The sequence below is a fragment of the Mobula birostris genome, chromosome 20 (genome assembly GCF_030028105.1).
Source record: "Mobula birostris isolate sMobBir1 chromosome 20, sMobBir1.hap1, whole genome shotgun sequence".
Taxonomy (NCBI): domain Eukaryota; kingdom Metazoa; phylum Chordata; class Chondrichthyes; order Myliobatiformes; family Myliobatidae; genus Mobula; species Mobula birostris.
This window is the reverse complement of record NC_092389.1, coordinates 29369191-29391580: the sequence shown is the minus strand read 5'-3', so window position 1 is coordinate 29391580 and position 22390 is coordinate 29369191. Positions and strand designations below refer to the sequence as shown.

The following is a 22390-nucleotide window of genomic DNA, read 5'->3' as shown; positions in this document are numbered from 1 at the left end:
GGCTAGGGTGGGATTGCTTTCTTGGGAATAAAGTGTGGCCTCACCAGATCCTTTGAGATATGAGATATCATTACTCCCATACTCAAATTATCTTGCAGTAAAGACTTTCTTAATTTCTGGTGATATGATGATTCATGCAACAAAATACCCAAATCATTTTGAATACTAATTTGTTTCAAACTCCCAGTATTTAAGAGAAATAAAAGGAAAAGATTATATAGCGGGTGAAGAGAAGCTTCTGCCTCTTCTTCCAACCTTGTCCACCACCGGATGGTGGACATCATTGCCTAAAGTGGTGATGGAGGCAGAAAGACTCAAAGCATTACATATGACCTGGATGAGCACTTGATTAGTTGATCTGATGTAATCTAAAAAGCTACAGATTAAAAGTTGGTTGTTAGCTATTAGCACGTTGTGATGAATTTTCTTTGTAAGTTGATTGATAATTGTAAGCTGATACTGTCCGCTGGCCTTTCACGAGATGCCAGGTTGACAGTTTTGATTTGGCCTGACATCTGGAGTTCATTGTCCTGAACCCTTTGAACATCTCACGCAGCAGAATCCCACGTTACACTGCCAAATACTATCATATCCACTATCCTGTGCTCTCCACACTGATCCATACTTTTGCTTAAAACAGCCAATACAAATAGTCTTGGCAGAGAGTTCAGATCTTCACAGCAGTGTCCCAAATGTGCTTTACATCTTTAATACAAAGTTCTGCAAAATAACCAGGAAAAGCAATTTTGCCAAGGTAAACCATTTTCCTGCAGATGTGATGTTCTTATGTTTCAGTCTGTTGCTCATGAGTAAAATTGTTTCACCTAGGACAATAATTTCAAAGCCAACATTCTGGAATTCAAGTGCAAATGTCAGCTGGAACAATATCACAGAAAGAAAATGCCCAGATACATCCAAAATCTGTAAAGAACTGTGCATGTATTATAGAGCTCTGAAAGAACATGTCCCCTCTCTTTTGCAGAGGAAACCAATGAGGAGTATGTATGAAGTGTGGGATGATCAAAGGGGCAAAGATCCAAATATCTCTGATGTAAATTTAAAAAAAAGACTGTGGACGGTGAAGAGGCACCTAATGATGAGATTTCCTTAATCCAGACCATTGAAATCTGAGGCTGGCTGATATCTTGTGTAAGGAAACATGGTCAGAGTGCAACTCATTTGTAACTGAGGCCTCATTACCAACTCCTGTGTCAGTAGCTTTCCTGCAAGTGTTCGGCTGTACTTGCAAGCAAGCAAACATCAGATGCCATTAGGTGAATCATCCATTTTGAGGCCAATTTCCCATTGGATTGAGTTCCATTCAGAAATAGTTACTAGCCCAGGTGAAACTACTTATTTATAAGATTTCCTTATGATCCTTGTCCTGCTTGGTGGCGCAATAATATCAGCGACTCCAGAGAGAAGGTTCCCGAGTTTGAATCCAAGTCGGGTTGAGCGTCAAGCTAGCAACTCGGCCTCGTAAAAACAAGAATAGCTTGTTACAGAAACGTCGTTACGACGGTGCCCTGATAGCTCCCCTGCCGAGTTAAGGGCTATTTTTCTTCTTCTTCTTATGATCCTTGTGTATAAATGGACGTAATCTCTAATGGATGCAGTTACTAAGGTGGGAGAGAGGAAATGGTCCGTGCCTGGAATGTACCTCTGAATTGACTCCAGGGCTGTCTATGTAAGGTGGTGATTGGAATAGAAGTGGTCCATTCATTCCCAGCAAGCATTTACGAAAGGCACAACTAACCTCTATCTTCACTAACCGATCTGGGCCCAATTCCTAGTGTTGCCAATGTAGTTTGCAAGTAGATCTGGAGGTTTAATCACTTGACACCTTCTATCCTTCAGTTCTACCTGATGCATCCATTATATTTGCATAGTTTATAACTAAGAATAGAGGGCAAAAAAAACGTACTGTCTTAACACCTCTGTGACTTTCTCTGAGCTTGCTTACGGCAGTGCTTCAGACATTAATCCTTAATTCCCAGAATCTTCAAGCATTTCCCGAAGGGTTGAAAAGTAGTAAGTGAAATCAAGGTCTAGTTAAAGTCAGGTATCGAAGGGGGTTAAAGCACAGGAAAATGTTAACATTGAAAAAAAAGTAAAGGTACTATATCTGCGTAAATGCTCTCAGTATTTGCAATGAGGTAAATGGGATAATGGTACAGGTAGAAGTGGAAAGATACGATCTCCTTGTCATGACTCAAATATGACTGCAGGGTGAGCAAAATTGGGATCTAAATATTCCAGGATATTCAATATTTAGAAAGTACTGGGCAACACGGAGGTTTGAATCTCCCTACAGAAGGTGATTTGATGACAGTGTGGTAAGAGTTGCTGTAACCCATGTCTTCAACATAATCCTATTAGACTGCATGTTCCAGAATTTTGTCTTGTCGGGGGGGGGGAATAGATGATGGCGATATGTGTAATTTGAAAGGATAATTGGAGGTATGATGTACTCAAATCACTGAGATACAGTATATCTCTTTTTAATGATAAAGGTTTCCCGTGAGGGAACTGTTATCATGCTAACCTGCTGTTATGCTCCAGTTGACATTCCTACTGAAACCACAAGCTGAGGAAGAGGGGGGATAGCTAAGTGATGGAGACATCAATCAGGTTATGTTATGTGTTATGTAAATGTTGAGTAGCTTGAGAGTCATTGCAGGTCCACCATCCAGGCAGGTGATTAATAAACACTCGGTGGCTACTTTATTAGGTACGCCTGTACACCTGCTCATTAATGCAAATAACTAATCAGCCAATCAGCCTTCTTCATCCAAGGAAAAAGGCATCAGATGTGGTGCACGGAGGCAATGTGTGGTCTAACAAATGGTGCAAATGATTGCCTTAGGTGTTTTTCTTGTGATCGCAAGACCCTATTGGACATCGGCAATGTAGAATACTGCAAGTTCAGTTCATTGTGTAGCCCCCTGGTAAGCCTCAGGCTCACTCAGCTCGCGTCTGTCTAGGGGGAGCAGCCTTCGGCCCGGCCAACCTGGGTAATTAGTTTGTGTGGATGCTGTGTGATGTACCCCACCCCGCCCAAATAACTGACAATACACCATATGTGATTACAGTAAATAATTACACTTTATAGATCTTACTGGATCTATGTAATTAAGAGAGATAAAATATAAAAGGAAAAGTAAAAGGCGCCAAACTTATCAAAGTTCAACCACTTCATGCACAACAGTTGGAGCTCAATTAACGGAGTCTTCTTTCCACCATTCGATCCCCTCAGACCTCCTCGACCCACCGCCCGGGACCAACCATGGTGGTCGACCGGACGCACCACATGAGTCTGTCTTCGTCTCCTCTCCTCGCTGAAGACCCTGGGCCTTGGACTCCCACTCGGGGTCCGTTCCATCGACCAGCTTACAGCATCACGTCTTCTCTCTCTGTCCCCATCGCTCCTTCTCCCCCAAAGCCCGCGAAAACAATAGTTTACAGACACACAAGAAAGAATAACATCTATCCCAATTGGTTAGCAAATGAATACAATTCTCTTATCAGTAATTATAACCCAAACAAGCTGCGAGAGAGAAGCACTTTCTCGGCAGTTAACATAACAAAGAAGCCATTTTATTAGCCTTAGCAGTAACATAAACGAAGAAACCCCTTACAATCGGTTCATTGGTGAGACCGGCTTCGGTTGTTGCATGGACTAGGCCCTCATGCCATGGCATCACCTGTTGCAGCTACCTAGGGGAGGAGCTGCTGGAGGTGGTGTGAGAGAGAGAGAGCAGAAGTGCAGCAGGCTTGCTGGGGTCTGTGCTGGCTTGGCAATGTGCCCCTCCCATTTGTGCTGCTCTCCAGTTTTTGCTCAGCGGAAGGTAATTTGGATTGTGTTCATCTGTGACTCACTAGCACGTGATGAGGAACTGCTGCATTCTTGTTCTTGCAGAAACATGGCTCCAGGACAACATCCCATGCACCATCAATTTTTAGACCATGCCACTCTGGGACTTGGGCTATATTATTTTGTGTGTGACTGTATGTTTTTCAGCTATCGTAACTATATGTGCTATGTGCGCTATGTGCTATGTGCCACGTGCTGTGTGGTGTGTGCTGTGTGTGACTATATGTTCTGTGTTTTGCACCTTGGTCCCAGAGGAACAATGTTTTGTTGGGCTGTATACATGTGTATGGTTGAATGGCAATTAAACTTGAACTTCAACTTGAACTCCCGCAGCAGCAACTCAATGCATAAAAGTTTGCAGACATGGTCAAGAGGTTCAGTTGTTGTTCAGAATGGGGAAGAAATGTGATCTGAGTGACTTTGACCATGGAATGATGGCTGGCGCCAGATTGGGTGGTTTGAGTGTCTCAGAAACTGCTGATCTTCTGCGATTTTCATGCACAACAGTCTCTAGAGCAGGAGTTCCCAGGTTGGAGTCCATGGTGTTAAAAAAAACGTTGAGAACCCCTGTTCTAGAGCTTACAAAGAATAGTGCAAAAACAAAAAAAAAATCCAGTGAGTGGCAGTTCTGTAGACGAAAGCAGCTTGTTATAAAGAGAGGTCAGAGAAGAACGGCCTTCAAGTTGATAGGAAGGTGACAGTAGCTCAAATAACCACGTTACAACAGTGGTGTGAAGAAAGGCATCTCTGAATGCACAGCATGTTGAACCTTGAAGTGGATGGGCTACAGCAGCAAAAGACCACACTAGGTTCTGCTAATAAAGAAGCCACTGATTGTACCTTCACAGGATTTCAACACAAAACATCAACAATTCCTGTCCCCCCATCGATTATGCTCGACTCACTGAGTTCTTCTGCAGATTGTTGCTCCAGAGTCCAGCACCTACAATCTCCTAGGTCTCCATTTCTCCATAGTCCCTTTTAAGTCTCCAACCCTTTTAAAAGTTGAATTAATGTGGTTAGATCAGTCAACATGTTGTTGAGGTATTTTATTGAAATGACTCAGCCAGTGTTGGCTCACCACGATATTTGGGAGTGATGTTGGCTTTGAAAATCAAGGTAGCTGGCTTTATTTTCTCTTGCACAATATGTTCATTTCAGGACACAATGCCACCAGCCAATGAACTATGGTCTGGGTGCCATCGCTGATTTATTGCAGGTTTGTTCAATCTCAGAGAAGTTGCAAATGGAACTATATGCTGTACACAACAAAAAAAAAAATAGTTTTCTTCCTGATGTAGATATTTTGCAGGTACAGTTGTCTGAAATCTATTTACTGAATTCAAACATTTCATGATGTGCTGTTTGATCAGAAGATTTGGAAGAAGCATTAGAAGAATTTGGACAATGCCAGTTACACAGGAGTGATATCAAGAGCGCAAACCAAGACTGTTAAAGGATAGAGGCTTGATATACTTCATGTGATAGACTTTTGTACTGAATAATTTACAAAGTAGATGGCATTTATTACATATTGAGTTTCTAATTCAAACTGGAACCTGTGTAAGGTTCTAAGCTGCTCGCATCAATAATTGAGCCGATTGTTTTACGTTATTGGTACCTGATCTAGTCCCATTAAGCAAAATAGTTTCATCATCCAAGTTGGAAAAGTCCCGATGCCCTGCTCTGTGCCATGCCATGCATCCTCAGCTGTAACTAGAGAGATACCCCAGTGACAAGCCTCTGTGAACATTCTCTGTAATCTTAGCTGAGAACATAAGAACACAAGAGAGAAAAGCAGGAGTGAGCCACTTGAGATGTGATCTGTAGATGCATCATCCTTTCACGTGTTGCTGGCTTGAACACCAGCAACAATATCGCTTTCCTCATTCTCATCTCCCCATGGCTGTGTTTCTTGATTCTGTGTCTTGCCCCAGCATTTGATGATAGTGTTCACCCTCAGGAACTTTTTCTTTCATTCCACATTCAGAGCATGTTACTGCTGCATTTAAACAGAGAAAGAACCACCCACCACTAACTTAAGCACGAAATAGCAGCTCTGAGTCCAGATGACCCTGCAAAATCCTCCTCAGAAGCTTTCTGGGACATGTGTCGAAACCGGGAGGGCTGTCTCACCAACTAGTAAAACAGCAGGCTAAAGTAGTTCTCACAGATAATTGTCTACTATGTGCCACAATCCTCCATTGACAACTCCTGGGTGTGCTCTGTCTCACCAACAGTACATTGGTACATTGATAGGAGGGAGGAGTCCTGGAATATTCAAGTTGAATTCCAGACCCCATAAAGACTCATTAGATCAAATCAAAGAGAATCTACTCATGTTCATCAACTCCCACACTCCCCCAGTCGAGGAATCAGTACTCTTCCATGTTGAACAATGCATGGAAGAAGCACAGGAAATAGTGAAGATACAGAATATACTTTGGGTGGGGACTTTGATGTCTATCACTACCTGTGGTTTGGTAGACCAACACTGACTGAGCTGGCTGAGTCAACCTATGAACACACTTTCAAGGACTTTTCATCTCATGTTTTCGATATTTATTGCTTATTTATTTATTACTATTATTATTTTCTCTTTTATACTTGCTCAGTTTGTTGTCTTTTGCACATTGATTGTTTGTCCGTCCTGTTGGTACGGTCTTTCATGGATTCTTTTGTCTTTCTTTGGTTTACTGTGCATGCCTTCAAGAAAATGAATCTCAGGGTTGTATATGGTGACGTATTTGTGCTTTGATAATAAATTTACTTTGAACTTTGAATCCGAAAGAAAAGAACTCCAAGATAGGAACTGTCAAAAATAAGGGATAATTTTTAAACACAAGAGATTCTACAGATGCTGGAAATCCAGAGGAACAGACACAATCTATTTGATCTCATCCTCATGAATCTACTTGTGGCAGATATATTTGGTCATCACTTCAAAGGCAGAAATTACCTTTTAGTGACAGAGTGATGCCTTTATGCTGAGGACACCCTCGATAGAAATGTGTTGGGCTACAATTTTCAGAATGGGAATCAGATTTCAGACATAGATCATGAAATTTGTTGTTTTGTGGCAGCAGTAGAGTGCAAGACATTAAAATCACTATAAGTTACAATAAATAAAGAAATGAAGAGTGTGAAGGTGGAATAGCAAGGTTGTGTTTATGGGTTCATGTACTGTTTGGAAATTTGATTGCAGTGGGGAAGAAGCTGTTCCTAAAACATTGATTGTGAGTCTTCAGGCTCCTGAATCTTCTCCCTGTTGATAGTAATGAGAAGAAGTCATGTCCTGGATGGCGAGGATCCAAATGATGAATGCTGCCTTCTTGAAGCATCGTGCTTTGAAGATGTCCTCAATGGTGGGGAGGGTTGTGCCCGTGCTGGAGCTGGCTGAGAATACAACCTCTGCAGTTTCCTTTGATCCTGGGCAGTGGGCCCTCCATGCCAGAAGGTGATGCAACCAGTCAGAGTGCTCTCCACAGCACATCTGTAGAAATCTGCTGAATGTGATAGACCAGAACAGATCTGACAGGTGGCAGCGGGGAGTTCGTCATGTGTTGTAGATCACCAACAGCAGAAATGTACAGCATCACCACCTGTAATCTTGTTGCCCAATGTATTCCCCTCTACGCCATTACTGCCGAGCCCTGGAATATACCCTGCCTCAATGAAGAGTGCAGAAGGACAATCTTGAAGCCTCACTAGGCTTACCTAAGCTGATGAGGTGCCAGCCTAGCGAAGCTGCAATGCAAGCAAGTAAAGTACACGCAAGTTATTAGATGCCAATATTGTAACTGCAGTGGTATGCTGAACCGCAGAAGTGCAAAATAAAATTCTATTGCATTTCTTTTTTCCCTGTAAATGACTGTAAGAAAATAAATCTCAAGGTAATATTGTAGCGGGAAGGGTTAACCCTATCTGCTGGTTGAAAGCCACTGCTACTGTATTAGTTATGAATAGGCCTGTTTGAAGAGCATTGCAGCCCTTCCATTGGCTGCTTTTGGCGCCATGGTATTGGCTTCCAGCATCAAAGTACCGCTATCAATATAAATATCGTGCGCATGGGGCTCTTGCTTCGGGGGCTCGTCACAGACTGGGTCACAGCCAATGCTATGAAAGATTGGAAGCGTGCTGCAGATAGAGGGCCCACGCGTGCACTTAGATAAGTGTCTGTGTAACTTCAGCGTTTAAGTCTTTGTCTTTGTTTTGTTAACAAATAGTTAAAATACGGGTGTCTCCTGTCCCATTTACCGAATTCGCGAATCAGCTTCCCCCTGCAACAAGTACTGTATATGGTAACATGCACAGTACGTACTTTGATAATAAATTTTAGATTATGAGAACACTCAGTCCTCTTTTATTGTAATTTAGAAATGCATACATGCATTAAGAAATGACACAACGTTTCTCCGGAGTGATATCACAAAAAACAAGACAGACCAAAGACTAGCACTGACAGAACCACATAATTATAACATATAGTTACAGCAGTGCAAAGCAGTCCCATAATTTGATGAAGAACAAACCATGGTAAATAAAGTCTCAAAAGTCCCTGAGTCAATCGACTTTCGAGTCCCCGATAGCAGGTGGCAAAAGGGAGAAACTCCCTGCCATAAACCTCCAGGCACTGTCAAGTTGCTGATACCTTAGAAGCAGCCGACCCCAGCCGACCCTGAGTCCATCCGTCCGAAAACTCTGAGCTTCTGAACAGCCTCTCCGATACAGCCTCCCGAGCGCCATCCTCTGCTGAGTGCCTTCGACCTCTCCCAGGCCGCTGAAACACGCAAGCCAAGGATTTTGGGGCCTTCAGCTCCGGAGATTCCGGTTACCACACAGTAGCAGCGCCAGCAAAGCGGCATTTCAGAAGTTTTCCAGATGACCCTTTGTGCTCTCACGTCTGTCTCCATCAAATCAGAATTGTGCACGGTCCTCTACTTGACAAATAACAGATATTCATCACTGTCATCGCACCGCCATCTTCTTCCCCCTCCCGGTAGATTTAGTTTGAACTTTGAACTTTCAATGGATCAGATACAACATACTCCAGTAATGGCTCAGGTATTTCAATAACACTAGTACTCTCATGGGAAGCTAATACCCAATGACAGCGTGTGTACATGTTCAGTGATGTTAATACTATGATCACTGAGTGAAGTTGCTCGTGACAGCAGGAGCGTTTATTAGTAACTGTCTGGACTAATACTCACATCATGATCCCAATCCTAGACTGAGCATATTGGTATTGAAGTTACTACTCTAAACAGAGGTTGAGTGCTGTAATACCTCAGCCACACATCCAGTACTCTAATAATCATGTTATTGTCCCATAACTTTACTGGGTAGAAAAAGCATACAGGGAGTAAAGTATTCACCACACCATGTTTCCTCTTAGCTGTTTGGTGAGTTGGGTTAAATTACCCTTGAAATACCAAAGAGAAAAATATTCCTTGCTGAGCAATGTAGTTGACAAAACATTCATAGGTAAGTAGCATAGGGTTTATTTTCATTAGGAATTCATTTATGTCTGATTCTTAGAGTCATGTGAAACATGTCAAATACTGTCCTCCATCTTTTAGGACCACAATCATTGTTTAAATTTACTCACTTGCTTCCACATCATCTTGTCTTAAATAAGACAAGATCAGATCTCCTTCTCAATTTCCCCTTTTGGCTTAGGAATGTAAGATTCTTTCTCCTGTTCTCTCAACAAGAATGAAAGGATTGAATTTTTAAAGCACCTTATCATTTCATGAAGAGAGTTAAGAAATAATTAATGACGTTGGTGCTGCTCAGCCTCAGACATTGAACTCTTTTCCAAAATAAAAAAACTCATTTACTTTCAGTTTCCCTTCAGTAGTTTACTTTCATTCACCCTGCAGTTACATGATACAATGATAAAAGGTCATTAGCTGATCATTGCAATCAATCTTTATCAATTAATCTGCATTAATGGTGTGACTCGATCTGTAGAAAATCCTGGTCATAGAGTCATACAGCACTGTAATGGACCCTTGGCCCAACTGGTTCATGCAGAACAAAATTTCCATCCAAGCTAGTCTCATTTGCCCACATTTAGCCTGTATCCCTCTAACCTTTCCTATCCACGTACATATCCAAGTACCTTTTAAATGTTATTAATGTTCCTGCCTCAGTCACTTGCTCTGGCAGTTCTTTTGCATATGGACCATCCTTTTGACATTGTGAGTATGCTATGTTGGCTCTGGTATGTGTGGTAACACTTGCGGGCTGACCCCTGCTCATCTTTAAGTTGTGTTGGTTGATAATGTAAACAATGCATTTCACTGTCTGTTTCGATGTACTTGTGATAAATAAAACTGAATCTGAAATCTGTAATCTCAGGTTTCTATTAAATATCACCCCTCTCACCTTGAAACAATGTCATCTAGTCCTTGATGCCCCAAACCTTGGAAGAAAAAAGACTGTGTATTCACCCTAACTACGCCACTCTCAATTTTATACACCTCTAAAATATCACCCCTCATTCTCCAACACTCCAACAAGGAAAGTCCAATCCTGCTCAACCCAACTCAGAATTGTGGGTCTAAGTTCATAATTTCCTTTAAAATATTATTCTGGCATTTCATTTCAAAAGTATGCTTTCTACAAGTTTAGAAGCACTGTAACATGGTGTTTAAGTTCCTGAACGAAAAATCCTGGGCTGTGTTCCAGAGACATGAGCTCAAATCCCAGCACAAAGATTAAAATTCAGTTTATTGAAGTAGTTCTCAGAAGAATTCAGTAAGATTAATGGTGGCCATGAAACTATTGTCTCACTAACTAGATGAACTACCTCCTCCTAATCAGAACATGCCATGGACCTATACCATTATGCAAGGTGTCCGTGGAACCCACCTTGGGGATGCCTGCTCCAGAGCTATAGTGATATGCTTAGCTCTTATCTTCCCACGTCATTACTGCAATGTGAGTGGGCCTTGTTGGTGAGTACAGTATGGGACATCCTTAATTATCCTTCTGAAGGTAGGCGTGAGAGAACTACTACAGTCCAAAATGGCTCAACAAGCCACTCAAGTTCAAGGGTAATTCAAAAGTTCAAAGTTCAAAGTAAATTTTATTATCCAAAGTACTGTACACATATGCCATCATATACAACCCCAAGATGAATTTTCTTGTGGGCATATTCAGCAAATCTGTTGAATAGTAACTCTAACAGGATCAATGAAAGATCCACCAGAATACAGAAGACAATAAACTGTGCAAATGTAAATATAAATAAATAGCAATAAGTAATGAGAACATGAGGTAACGAGATAAAGAACCCTTAAAGTGAGATCATTGGTTGTGGGAACATCTCTCAGGATGGGCAAGTGGGTGTAGTTATCCCCATTGTTTAAGAGCTGATGGTTTTTGAGGGACTGTGACAGTGTATTCTGGAATTATGGTATATAGCAAATATTAATTTTAACAGCAACAAGTCTTCAGATCCGAATGTGGATTGCAGATCGAATTTAAAATGCAGCTCAGAACAGTGGTCTTCCTGGAGCTGCAAACTGGGTTGGTTGCAAAGCAGTAAACACCCATTCACCTGAGATGTCTGCATATGCACGAATGCAGCTCAGAGTCAAAGGAGGTTAACACTCATTTTGGGTATGTTGCTGTGAAGACCGAGGTGTTTGAAATTCTGTGCAACTCAAAAGAAGCATTATGAGTTCATTGTAACTATAGAAATTGATCTGTTGTTACCTTTGTTCATTAAACTATAAAATGTGATGTAATATTGGGTCAAGAGGCCTCTTCTTCCAAGAGTGTCTCCAGTGTGATTCCTGCTTGTTTTGTTGAATAAAGACTTCTATATCCGCCAGTTTCAGTGTCTCTCCGGTGACTTTGTCACAGTCACAACAATTGGAGTTGGCCAGTAAATACTAACCTTCCCCAGCAACACTCACAACCTATGAATGAATAAATAAAGAACCACAGCATGACTAGACACCACACAGTAACTTACCTCCCTTTGTTTGGGCTAGAAAATGCAAACTGACATAAAAAAGTCAATTGTTATATTTAAAGTGGTTTAAGTAAAGAGCATTGAGGGATAGAGAGCAAAAGTAAACAAGTTTCAATACAGATCTGTAATGATCTGTTTGAATGTTGGGGCTATTTCAGGAACCTAAATCTCTTACTAGCTCTTCCGTCAGTTAGTCCTGACGAAGGGTCTCGGCCTGAAACGTCGACTGTACCTCTTCCTAGAGATGCTGCCTGGCCTGCTGCGTTCACCAGCAACTTTGATGTGTGTTGCTTGAATTTCCAGCATCTGCAGAATCTCTAGGAAGAGGTGCAGTCGACGTTTCAGGCCGAGACCCTTCGTCAGGACTAACTGAAGGAAGAGTTAGTAAGAGATTTGAAAGTGGGAGGGGGAGGGGGAGGGGGAGATCCAAAATGATAGGAGAAGACAGGAGGGGGAGGGATGGAGCCAAGAGCTGGACAGGTGATTGGCAAAGGGGATATGAGAGGATCATGGGACAGGAGTGCCGGGGAGAAAGACAAGGGGGGGGGGGAAACCAGAGGATGGGCAAGGGGTATAGTCAGAGGGACAGAGGGAGAAAAAGGAGAGTGAGAGAAAGAATGTGTGTATATAAATAAATAACGGATGGGGTACAAGGGGGAGGTGGGGCATTAGCGGAAGTTAGAAAAGTCGATGTTCATGCCATCAGGTTGGAGGCTACCCAGACGGAATATAAGCAATGTAATGTTGTCCTTTATTGCAAGGAGTGCAAGGGAGGGAAGTCTTGCTACAAATTTATTGGACTTCTGTGAGATCACACCTGGAGTACTAGCACTTAAGGAAGAATTAATTTGCCTTAGAACTGACCCAGTCAAAAGGCACTTGATCAGTTCTTGGGATTAAGGAGTTATCATATGAATAGGATGATAAAATGAGATATTACTGTCTGAAGTTTTGACATTAGAGAGGCAATATCATTCAAACATGAGGGCACTTGACCGAGCAGATGCTGTGTCAATATTTCCCCAGGTGGGGGAATGTGAAGCTCAGGGCGTAAATTGTGGTCCATTTAACACTGAGGTGAGAAATGTCTTCTTCTCTCAGAGAGTAGTGAATCTTGGAAAAAAAATTCTACTTCAGGGAGCTGTGGATGCCAAGATAGACAGACCTTCAGGAAAATCAAGGATTATAGGGACTGGATGGGAAAAATGAATTGAGGCCAAAAAATCACAATTCATGGTCTTCAGCTCAGAAGGTTGTATAGCCAGCACTTACTTCTTAAATGCTTTCAGCCAGAAGCAAGGGCTCCTGAGCAGACCCTTGTTAACTTCCATTTTAGTGAAGAGACTGTAGGAAAGAGAAACATTGCTGGATTTTATTGCTCTGAGTGTAAGAGACTGAAAGGTCATCTTACAGAGGATATAAAATCATGATGCATACAGGTAGGACAAACACACTCAGTCTTTTTCCCAGGACTGGGGAATCAAGAAGTAGAGGGCATAGATTGAAGACAAGAGGGGAAAGATTTAATAGGAACTTGAGGGACAACAATTTTGTGCAAAGGATAGAATGTATGTGGAATGAGCTGCCAGAGGAAGTGGTTGAAACAGTTACAATAACAACTTGTAAAAGACATGGACACATGTGAATAAATTTCAATGTTCAAAGCTCAAAGTAAATTTATGCTACCGTATACCAACATAAGATTCATTTCCTTGCAGGCAAAAAGAATACAACAGAATTTTACAAAAAGCTAAACATAAACAAGCACAGACTACAGAATAGCCAATGTGCTAGAGAAGACAAACAGTGCAAGTAAAATAATACTGAGAACACGTGGCAACGGGTTGATGGTAGAGGCAGATACGAGGGGTGATTGATAAGTTTGTGGCCTAAGGTAGAAGGAGTCAATTTTAGAAAACCTAGCACATTTATTTTTCAACATAGTCCCCTCCTACATTTACACACTTAGTCCAGCGGTCGTGGAGCATACAGATCCCTTCTTTGTAGAAGTGGTCCACAGCAGGGGTGATTGATAAGTTTGTAGCCTAAGGTAGAAGGAGATAAGTTATACAGCTCTCATTACATGCACGTTCAGTTCAACTCTTTGAGTAAAAATGCAGAAAGTTTGAAGTGAATAACTCATCTCCTTCTACCTTAGGCCATGAACTTATCAATTACCCTGCTGTGGACCAATTCTGGAGGTCCAAGACATCGTCTTCTACAAAGAAGGGATCTGTATGCTCCACAACCGCTGAACTAAGTGTGTAAATGTAGGAAAAATAAATGTGCAAGGTTTTCTAAAATTGACTCCTTCTACCTTAGGCCATGAACTTATCAATCACCCCTCGTACATTAAGAACATTTGAGAGACTCCTAGATGTTAGAGAAATGGAGGGCTATGTAGGAGGGAATGGTTAGATTGATGTTTAAGTAGGATAATATGCTGGCACAACATCATGGGGTGAAGGGCCTGTACTATGCTGCACTGATGTATGTTTTATGTTCTAAAAGCTGTAAAGAGTCCTTGAAAGTGAGTCTGTAGGTCATAGAATCAGTTCAGAGTTGAGGTGAATGAAGTTATCCATGCTGGTTCAGGAGCCTGATACTTGTAGAGTAATAACTGTTCCTGAATCTGGTGGTGTGAAACCTACGGCTCCTGTACCTCCTGCCCAATGGTAGCAGTGAGAAGAGGACATGGCCTGGATAGTGGGGGTCTTCGATGACCGCTGTTGCTGTCTTATGACAGCACTCCATGTAAATTGGGCCAGAAAAGCCCTGCCACTGTGCTATATCGCTGAATGAAAACAATGAAAATGATGTACTCAGTGGTGGGAAAGGCTTCACTTGTGAGGGACTGGAATGAATCCACCACTTTCTGTAGCCTTTTCCATTCTGGCTATTGGTATTTCCATACCAGGCTGTGATACAACCACTCTCCACTCTAGAAGTCTGTAAAAGGTTTCAGTGACTTGCTGAATCTATGCAAACTTCTAAGAAGGTAGAGGTGCTGCTGTGCCTTTTTTGTGATGACACGTACTTGCTTGCCCCTAGACAAATCCTTTGATATGTTAACATAAAGGAACCTAAAGCTTGTGAACCTCTGCACTCCCATTCACCTAACGAGGACTGGCTCATGGACCTTCAGTCTGCTTTTGCTGACGTTGAGTGAGAGGTCGTTGCTGTAGTACCACTCAACCAGGTTCTCAGTCTCCCTCTTTTATGCCAATTCATTGCCACCTCTGGCACGGCCAACTACAGTGGTATCGTCAGCAAACTTAAATGCGGCGTTAGAGCTGTGCTTAGCCCCACAGTCATAAGTGTAAAGCAAGTAGAGCAGGGGGCTAAGCACACAGCCCTGTGGTGCACCTGTGCTGATGGTGATTGTGGAGGAGATGTTGTTGCCAGTCTGCGTAACCAGCGTCTGCCAGTGAGGAAATCAAGGGTCCAGTTGCACAGGGAGATAACAAGGAAGGGTTTAGAGGGATATGGGCCAAATGCTGGCACATAGGACTAACCTTGAGTGAGGATCTTGGTCAGTAAGGACCAATTGGGCTGAAGGGCCTTTTTCTGTGCTGTATTACTCTATGACTATGTCCAAGGGCTATTGGCTAACTTTCTGCAATGCAGTGCCCACTTCTCCTCCACAGCTTGGTTCAATGCATAGCACTGGATTCGTTCTGCCTCATGTACGTTTGCAATCTATTACCTGTCCTTCATATGCATGTGAATTCATGCCCGACTGTGTCTTTAGTTCTTTGTGGTTAATACTTCCTTGAAGACTGTTTCACTGAAAGTTTGCAGAATGTAATCTGTTATTCAGTTAATACTCAGAGTTTAATCATGATATCATTGGTGGATTTTGGCACTGTCATTCAATGTGGCACCACGCATATTTACAATGGAACTGTATGATATCCCCAGACATCAATAACATGGAAAGTTAGAACCAGACTTGATACTTGAGAATCCAGCTTAATGATTTATTATTATTTGCTTCAGTTTTCTAATAGATCTGAGGTTTCACTGGGTGTTTGCCAGCCATATGAAAATGGAGTTCAAGTTAACAAACAGAACAAAAAGAGTACAATTGTAAAACGTTATTTTCCCTCGATATTTTACAAGAATTCAGAAAAGAATCCAATTGAGCTAAAGGTGGTCACTTATTTTGATTCTGCCATGACTTCAGCTTGTGTGGTCTGTGCAATGGACTGTAAGCCTATCTGTCTCAAGGGAACTGTTGTCAAGGTGATCTGTGGCTGACTGAAGCCACTTAAGAGCTTGGGTTTCTTGCTGCTGAAGACTAGCTATTCACTGGGTCTTGACAATCTCACAGAAGATTATTATCAGAATTACATTGTAAATATTGGCCATATTCATCGGAATTTAGTTCTCCACTCTCACTCCATGAACCACAAAGAACTGCAGAATAGTTACAGCATGAAAGAAGGCCATTCAGGCCATTGAGTCAGTTCAGTGTAAGAACGATTCAGCTAGTCCCACTCTCCCACTAATTCTTTCCTTTCTGACCCAGCTACACTGTGAAGACTATGGTTGAACCTGCTTCCACCATACTAAGAGCTGGTATTGGAGAGGGTCCAGAGGAGGTTCATGAGAATGCGAGGGTTATCATATGAGGAGCATTTGATGGCTCTGGCTCTGTACTCACTGGAATCTGGAAAAATAAGGGGGGGGGGGTTTGGGATCTCTTTGAAAAGTTTAGATAAGGTGGATGTAGGGAGGATGTTTCCTATAGTAGGGGAATCTAAGACCAGAGGGCACAGCCTCAGGATAGAGTGACATCCCTCTAGAACAGAGATGAGGAGGAATTCCCTTAGGCCGAGGGTAGTGAATCTGTGGAATTTATTGCCATAGATGTCTGTGGAGGCCAAATCATTGGGAGTGTTTAAAGTGAAGGTTGACTGGTTCTTGAGTAATAAGGGTGTCAAAGGTTACAGGGAGAAGGCAGGAGAGTGGGGTTGAGAGGGATAATAAATCAGCCATGATGGAATGGGGGAGCAGACTCGATGGGCCGAATGGCCTGATTCTGCTCTGATGTCTATGATCTACATATGAACTGAGTAACATCATCTGACAAGTAGCTGGGAAGGAGAAGTGTTTACTTCTGCATAATAAATAGATCTTAAAGCACATTAGTAAACTGAGAGCAATTTGTCAAAGAAAGTATAATAAATAATTCAGAGTTAATCTGAAATGACTTCAGTGCTTCGTGTTCCTTGGTCCATGCTTGAATACATCAGCCCAGGTATGTCACTGTGATTACACAGTCTTCCCAGGAAAGCACAGTGGCTTGAAATGCCTCCGAATGAATTGAGGAAGGCTCCCCAGGACAACTTGTTCTGACATCACACTGGTCAAAGGGGTGTTCTCCGCACATCCTATGCCCTCTTCAGCAGCATGATCCCGAAATGGGTGATGGATTGACTCGGCATTCCCAAATCCTGTTAAAGTTTCTCTGGATTCTGGCTCCGTTGTCTCTAGGTAAGAATTGACAGTATATCCTTTGTGTCCTTAACAATTCAAAAGTCCATGGTTATAAAATGTGCTTTAACATCAAGGAGGAAGACCTTCATTTGTATTGCTTCTTTTCAATCTGCAATCGGTATTGTTCATTCCAAATTGTCTGTTTCTTGAAGACTGTCTGGTACTTTGAGTTAAACTGTAGTTCTCACTCCTGGGAATTTTTTTCATGACTGGATTCTAGCCCATGTTTCTTGCTGTAAGGACACTTCATGAAGGAGGCTGGACCAAAAGTATCTAGACTAGAGATGAAATTATTTATCTTTCACTGGAAAATTGAATGTAACAGGTTTTCAGCAAATGGTGCCAAATTATCATGAAGGTGGGAAATGTGGAACTGGCTACTACAGGAGAGGTTGCGTCAAATACATTGTTTGAAGGGAGGCTGGATAATTGTTTTTTTAAGTGTTAATCATAGATGGTTTGTTTATCATGTGAGACTGAATCAGATGGGAGGAGGTTCGCATGGAGCATGGATGCCAGCAATAGCAAGATATTCCAATCCCACCAATTCTATAGTATAATTCATGCCCGTGTACATTTAGGATTAGGCTTTTACAGTGCTGCCAAGTTTGCCTGAGTGTTGAAGGTGGTAAGCACACTGGGTTTTTTTGTGGACAAGGCAGGGGGAGAAGCTTGTTTACTGCTGTCATGATGTCTATCGTCTTTCAAGAGGAATTTTGTGCAGCAAAGTCCAGGGTCAAGCCCAGTGTTGCCGCCCACCTCATTTCCGTAGCCTGCTATCACCCCACCCCGAGCACCACTCCCCCTCCCAATTACGACATTTGAGCCGCCTGCTGATGAATACTACCAGAACTCACAAATAGTATTTCAGGATAAAGATTTGTAGTAGTGGGACTTTGTAAATTTGATTCAAAAGTCTTTCTGGAGGTTATGGGTTGAAGCCATTATCTTTGAGCATAACCTAAGTTAACAACCCAATACAGAGGGAATATTGCATTGGTGTGGGTGCATACTTTTGGTAGGATACTAATCGTGTTTAACTGGATGTAAAAGATCACATGAAGAAGCGTGGTGAGTTTACTGAAAGAGCTGGACTGTTGTCATTCCTCAAATAAACCAATCAGTATGGGTAGGCTGCTCACCACGTGTCTACAAGGTCTTGCTGAGAGTGAATAGTGTGTTCACCAATACAAGAAAAAATGGTTAAGCTCACCAATGTAATAATTAACAGTTCAAAATGAAGAAAATATGCTCACTGAGATGCAATGCTATATAAATACAATTCTGACTGAAAATGTTAGCTACTATATAAGGTTATATGTTAAATTTCTTCATTCTGCTTGACACATTGCATTGAGTTAAACGTTTCATCTTAAGAATGGCTCCCATTTTCCAACAATGGAAGATGGCCACATTAGCAGTAGTGGAGGCCTGGGCTTGAGCTTGGAATGTGTTGTCATGTGCTTGATGAAGTGGTATCCCTCCTCCCCACCTTGGACCGATTGGCCCTTCTTCCACCACATTCTTAGGCCAGGATAACCATCTCCTCTTTCATAGATTTTCCATGCCGCCAACCGTTCTGTTGTAGCATCACTTCCACCTATTGCTGCTTCCTTTACCTGACCACCTCTGGTCTTGTAGCACCAACTCTTCTAGATTTGCTGTTTCAAATCTGTGACATCTCCAGCATCTTCCATCTCTGTTGGAAGATTAACAAATGGAAATGCTATCCACAGATGCTGCTCCCTTACGTAGTGTAAGACTTCTCTTACTTATCTTGTTCCCTCTTCAACTCAGGGTTGGTGATCTTGGATCCAGAGGAGGTCACATACATTGAGACCCAAGTGAAAGGGGTCATAGGTCGATCTGTGGTGTTGGAATGTGGCCAGTCCCTGCCCACCATTTACATCTGGGGTTTCACAAGACCCGGGTCCAGTGGTATTCGAGCGGTGCTGTACGATTACGGGATGGGTGCCAAACTGCAAAGAATGGCTTCCATGTTCGGTGAGGTGAAAATTCTCTCCAACAGTGCGTCATTGGTCATAGGCAATCTTCAGCTGGCAGCTGAGGGCCGCTTCACATGTCAGAGCTTATATGACACCGACGATGGAGCAAAACTCGTGTACGTCTTTGTGGATTTGTACATTCTTGGTGAGTCTGAGATTTTAATCTGTGGGTTGTGTAATTCAAGTCCAGTGCATTGTGCATGACTGGCATTGACTAGGTGTGCTTTCCTAAACAGGACCCAAATATCTGGATTAGACATGGCACAGAATGGGAATCACCATGACACCGTTTGCAACATATTGAAAAGATAGCTTATCAGTACTTCTTTCTGACAGTGATTTAGATGCCTTCATCAGCAATATTATACTATTTTCATTCGTGTCTAAATCTGGTTATGATCTGTGTGGTGGCCGGTGGAATTGCCCCAGATCAGAGGAGCCCAAACACAATACTGCATGCTAAAAGCAAATAAAAACCGGTAACATGGGAAATCTAAAATAACAACATTGGCCTTCTGAAGTAACAACTTTGGCACATTGGCCTTCATAAATAAAGGCATGGTGTACAGGAGTTGGGATGTTATGTTGAAGTTGTACAGGACTTTGGTGAGGCCACATTTAGAGTATTGTATGTACTTTTTGTTACCTACATGCAGGAAAGCTATCAATAAGCTTGAAAGGGTGCAGAGAAATTTTACAAGGATGTTACTGGGACTTCAGGATCTGAATTACAGGGAAAGGTTGAATCAGTTTAGACTTTATTCCCTGGAGTGCAGAAGAATGAGGAGTGATCTTATAGATGTATTTGAGGAGTAATTTTGTAATTCTGAGGGCATAGATAGGGTTAATGCAGATAGGTGTTTCTCCTCAGGTTAGGTGAGACTAGAATTAGATGTCACAGGTTTAGGGTGAAGGGTGCAATAGTTAAGGGAATCTGAGAGTAACAAATTTCACTCTGAGGATAGTGTGAGTGCAGAATGAGCTGTCAGCGGAAGTGTTAGATGCGGGTTCAGTTGTAACATTTCAAAGAAGTTTGAATAGGTACACTGATGAGAGAGGAATGGAGGACTATTTTCCAGCTACAGGTAGATGGGACTAGATAGAAGACCAGGGTGGCATGGACTAGCTGGGACAAAGAGCCTGTTGCTGTGCTGTAGTGCTCCATGACTTTATGTCCCTACCCCAGGGATGCAATCTTCTCAGACAATGATCTCCCTACTTCCCTCCGCACAGACTTATCCTAATACACAATTGACAGCAGCGCAGTACCTCCCCCACATCTCTGATCCAACACTGAACCTTTTATAGAGTTATGGAGCACTACAGCACAGGAGCCGAGCAGAAAACATTCTTGACAGCCTGTTAACGTTGCAAGTAGCTAGCAGGTCAGGTAGCACCTGTGGAGAGCTAAAATGCTGGAGATACTCAGTAGATCAGGCTCGGTTCTGACATAAGGTCATCAACTTGAAATATTAACTGTTTTGCTCCACAGGTGCTTCCTGACCTGCTAGCTATTTGAAATGTTGACAGGCTATCAACAATATTTTCTGTTCTGGGCCTCAACACCAATCAATGCAGGCATCAGTCAGACACCTGATCTCACCAACTGGCCAGGGATGACAGATGAGTTCAGGGGAGGGGAGGAGATGTGACTGGAGTGGTGGATGTTGGCAAATCCAGGCTGGTTTTGAGCAAGTCATTTAACATGGACAAGTCTTGTTCCCCCTGGCTCCACATTAAGTTGTTTTGTAAACATCAACTGCAGCTTATCCAATGAGTGCTTGCAGATCCGGTTTCTTCAGGGTCCCAATTTGCACCTGGAATGCGCAAATTGACAGCCATTGTCATTGTAATCACTGGGGCTCTTTACCATCAACATCCAGGGAGAAGGGAGGTCACTGTTTACATAAAATCTAATTGGACCAGCCACTTTAAAACAAGATAGAGGCTGGCTATCCTGAAAGTAATTCACTTCCTGACAGCCTTTTTACTATTTAAAACATACAAGTCAGGAGCATGATGGAATAACCTCCACTTGCTTCAGTGTCACTCAATAACTTGGCACTATCAAGAAAAAACTTGTGGATTTAGGGAATCTGGGACTTATCCAGCATGGAAACCAGTCCTTTGGCTCAAATTCTGCCTACCAACCAAAGTGCCTATCTGAGCTAACCCCATTTGCCTAAACTTGGCCCACATCATTCTAAGCAGTTCCTATCCATGCACCTATCTAAATGTCTTTTAAACACCATAATTGATGTCTGCTTCTACCACTCTCTCTGGCAGCTTGTTCCATATACTCACTGTCTATGTGAGAAAACCTGCCCCTCTGTCCTGTTTAAATCTTTCCCCTCTCACCTCAAACCTATGCCTTCCAGTTTTAGACTTTGCTGCTCTGGGGAGAAATACTGTGACCATTCACCTTATCTATCCTCCTCATGATGTTATATATCTCTTTTCCATTATCCTTCAGCTCCTACATACCAGAGAAAACAGCTATTCTCTCCTTACCAGTCAAACCCAATCCCTGCAAAACCCTTGTGAATCTCACCAACGTCTTTACCGCTGTGACATGACATCCCAACTTGTGTACTCAGTGCCCTGACCATTGAAGGCAAGTGTGTCAAAAGCCTTCTTCACCACAATGTCTAATTGTGTCACCACTTTCAATAAACAATGCAATTCTACCCTTAGTTCCCTCTGGTTGATAACACTCTCCAGCATCCTGCCAAGTTCAATTCCATCAGCCATCCCAATGCCTCATTTCCCAGTTGACCTAGATTCTATTGTAATTTTCAATACCCACTATATCACAATTTTGGTGCTATTTGTAAACTTATGAATTCTGATCCAATTTATTAGCACAGGTGTCAAACATCAGGGGACCCAGCACTGATCCCTGCAACACACCACTGGTCACAGCCCTCCGCTGTCACCCTTTGACTCTTAACACTGAAAAAATTTTGTATCAGCTCTTCCTGAATCTCATGGATCTAACCTTTCAGATCAATATCCCAT

The 22390-nt window shown here is 42.3% G+C and overlaps 1 protein-coding gene across 1 annotated transcript in view; it reads left to right on the top strand.

Annotated features, from left to right (window-relative positions):
- LOC140184948 (V-set and immunoglobulin domain-containing protein 10-like 2) overlaps positions 1-22390 on the top strand; it is a 98215-nt gene that overhangs the window by 22504 nt on the left and 53321 nt on the right. The window contains exon 3 of the mRNA XM_072238194.1: positions 19164-19517. Coding sequence (XP_072094295.1) covers positions 19164-19517 — 354 coding nt within the window. The remainder of the gene's footprint in view (positions 1-19163; positions 19518-22390) is intronic.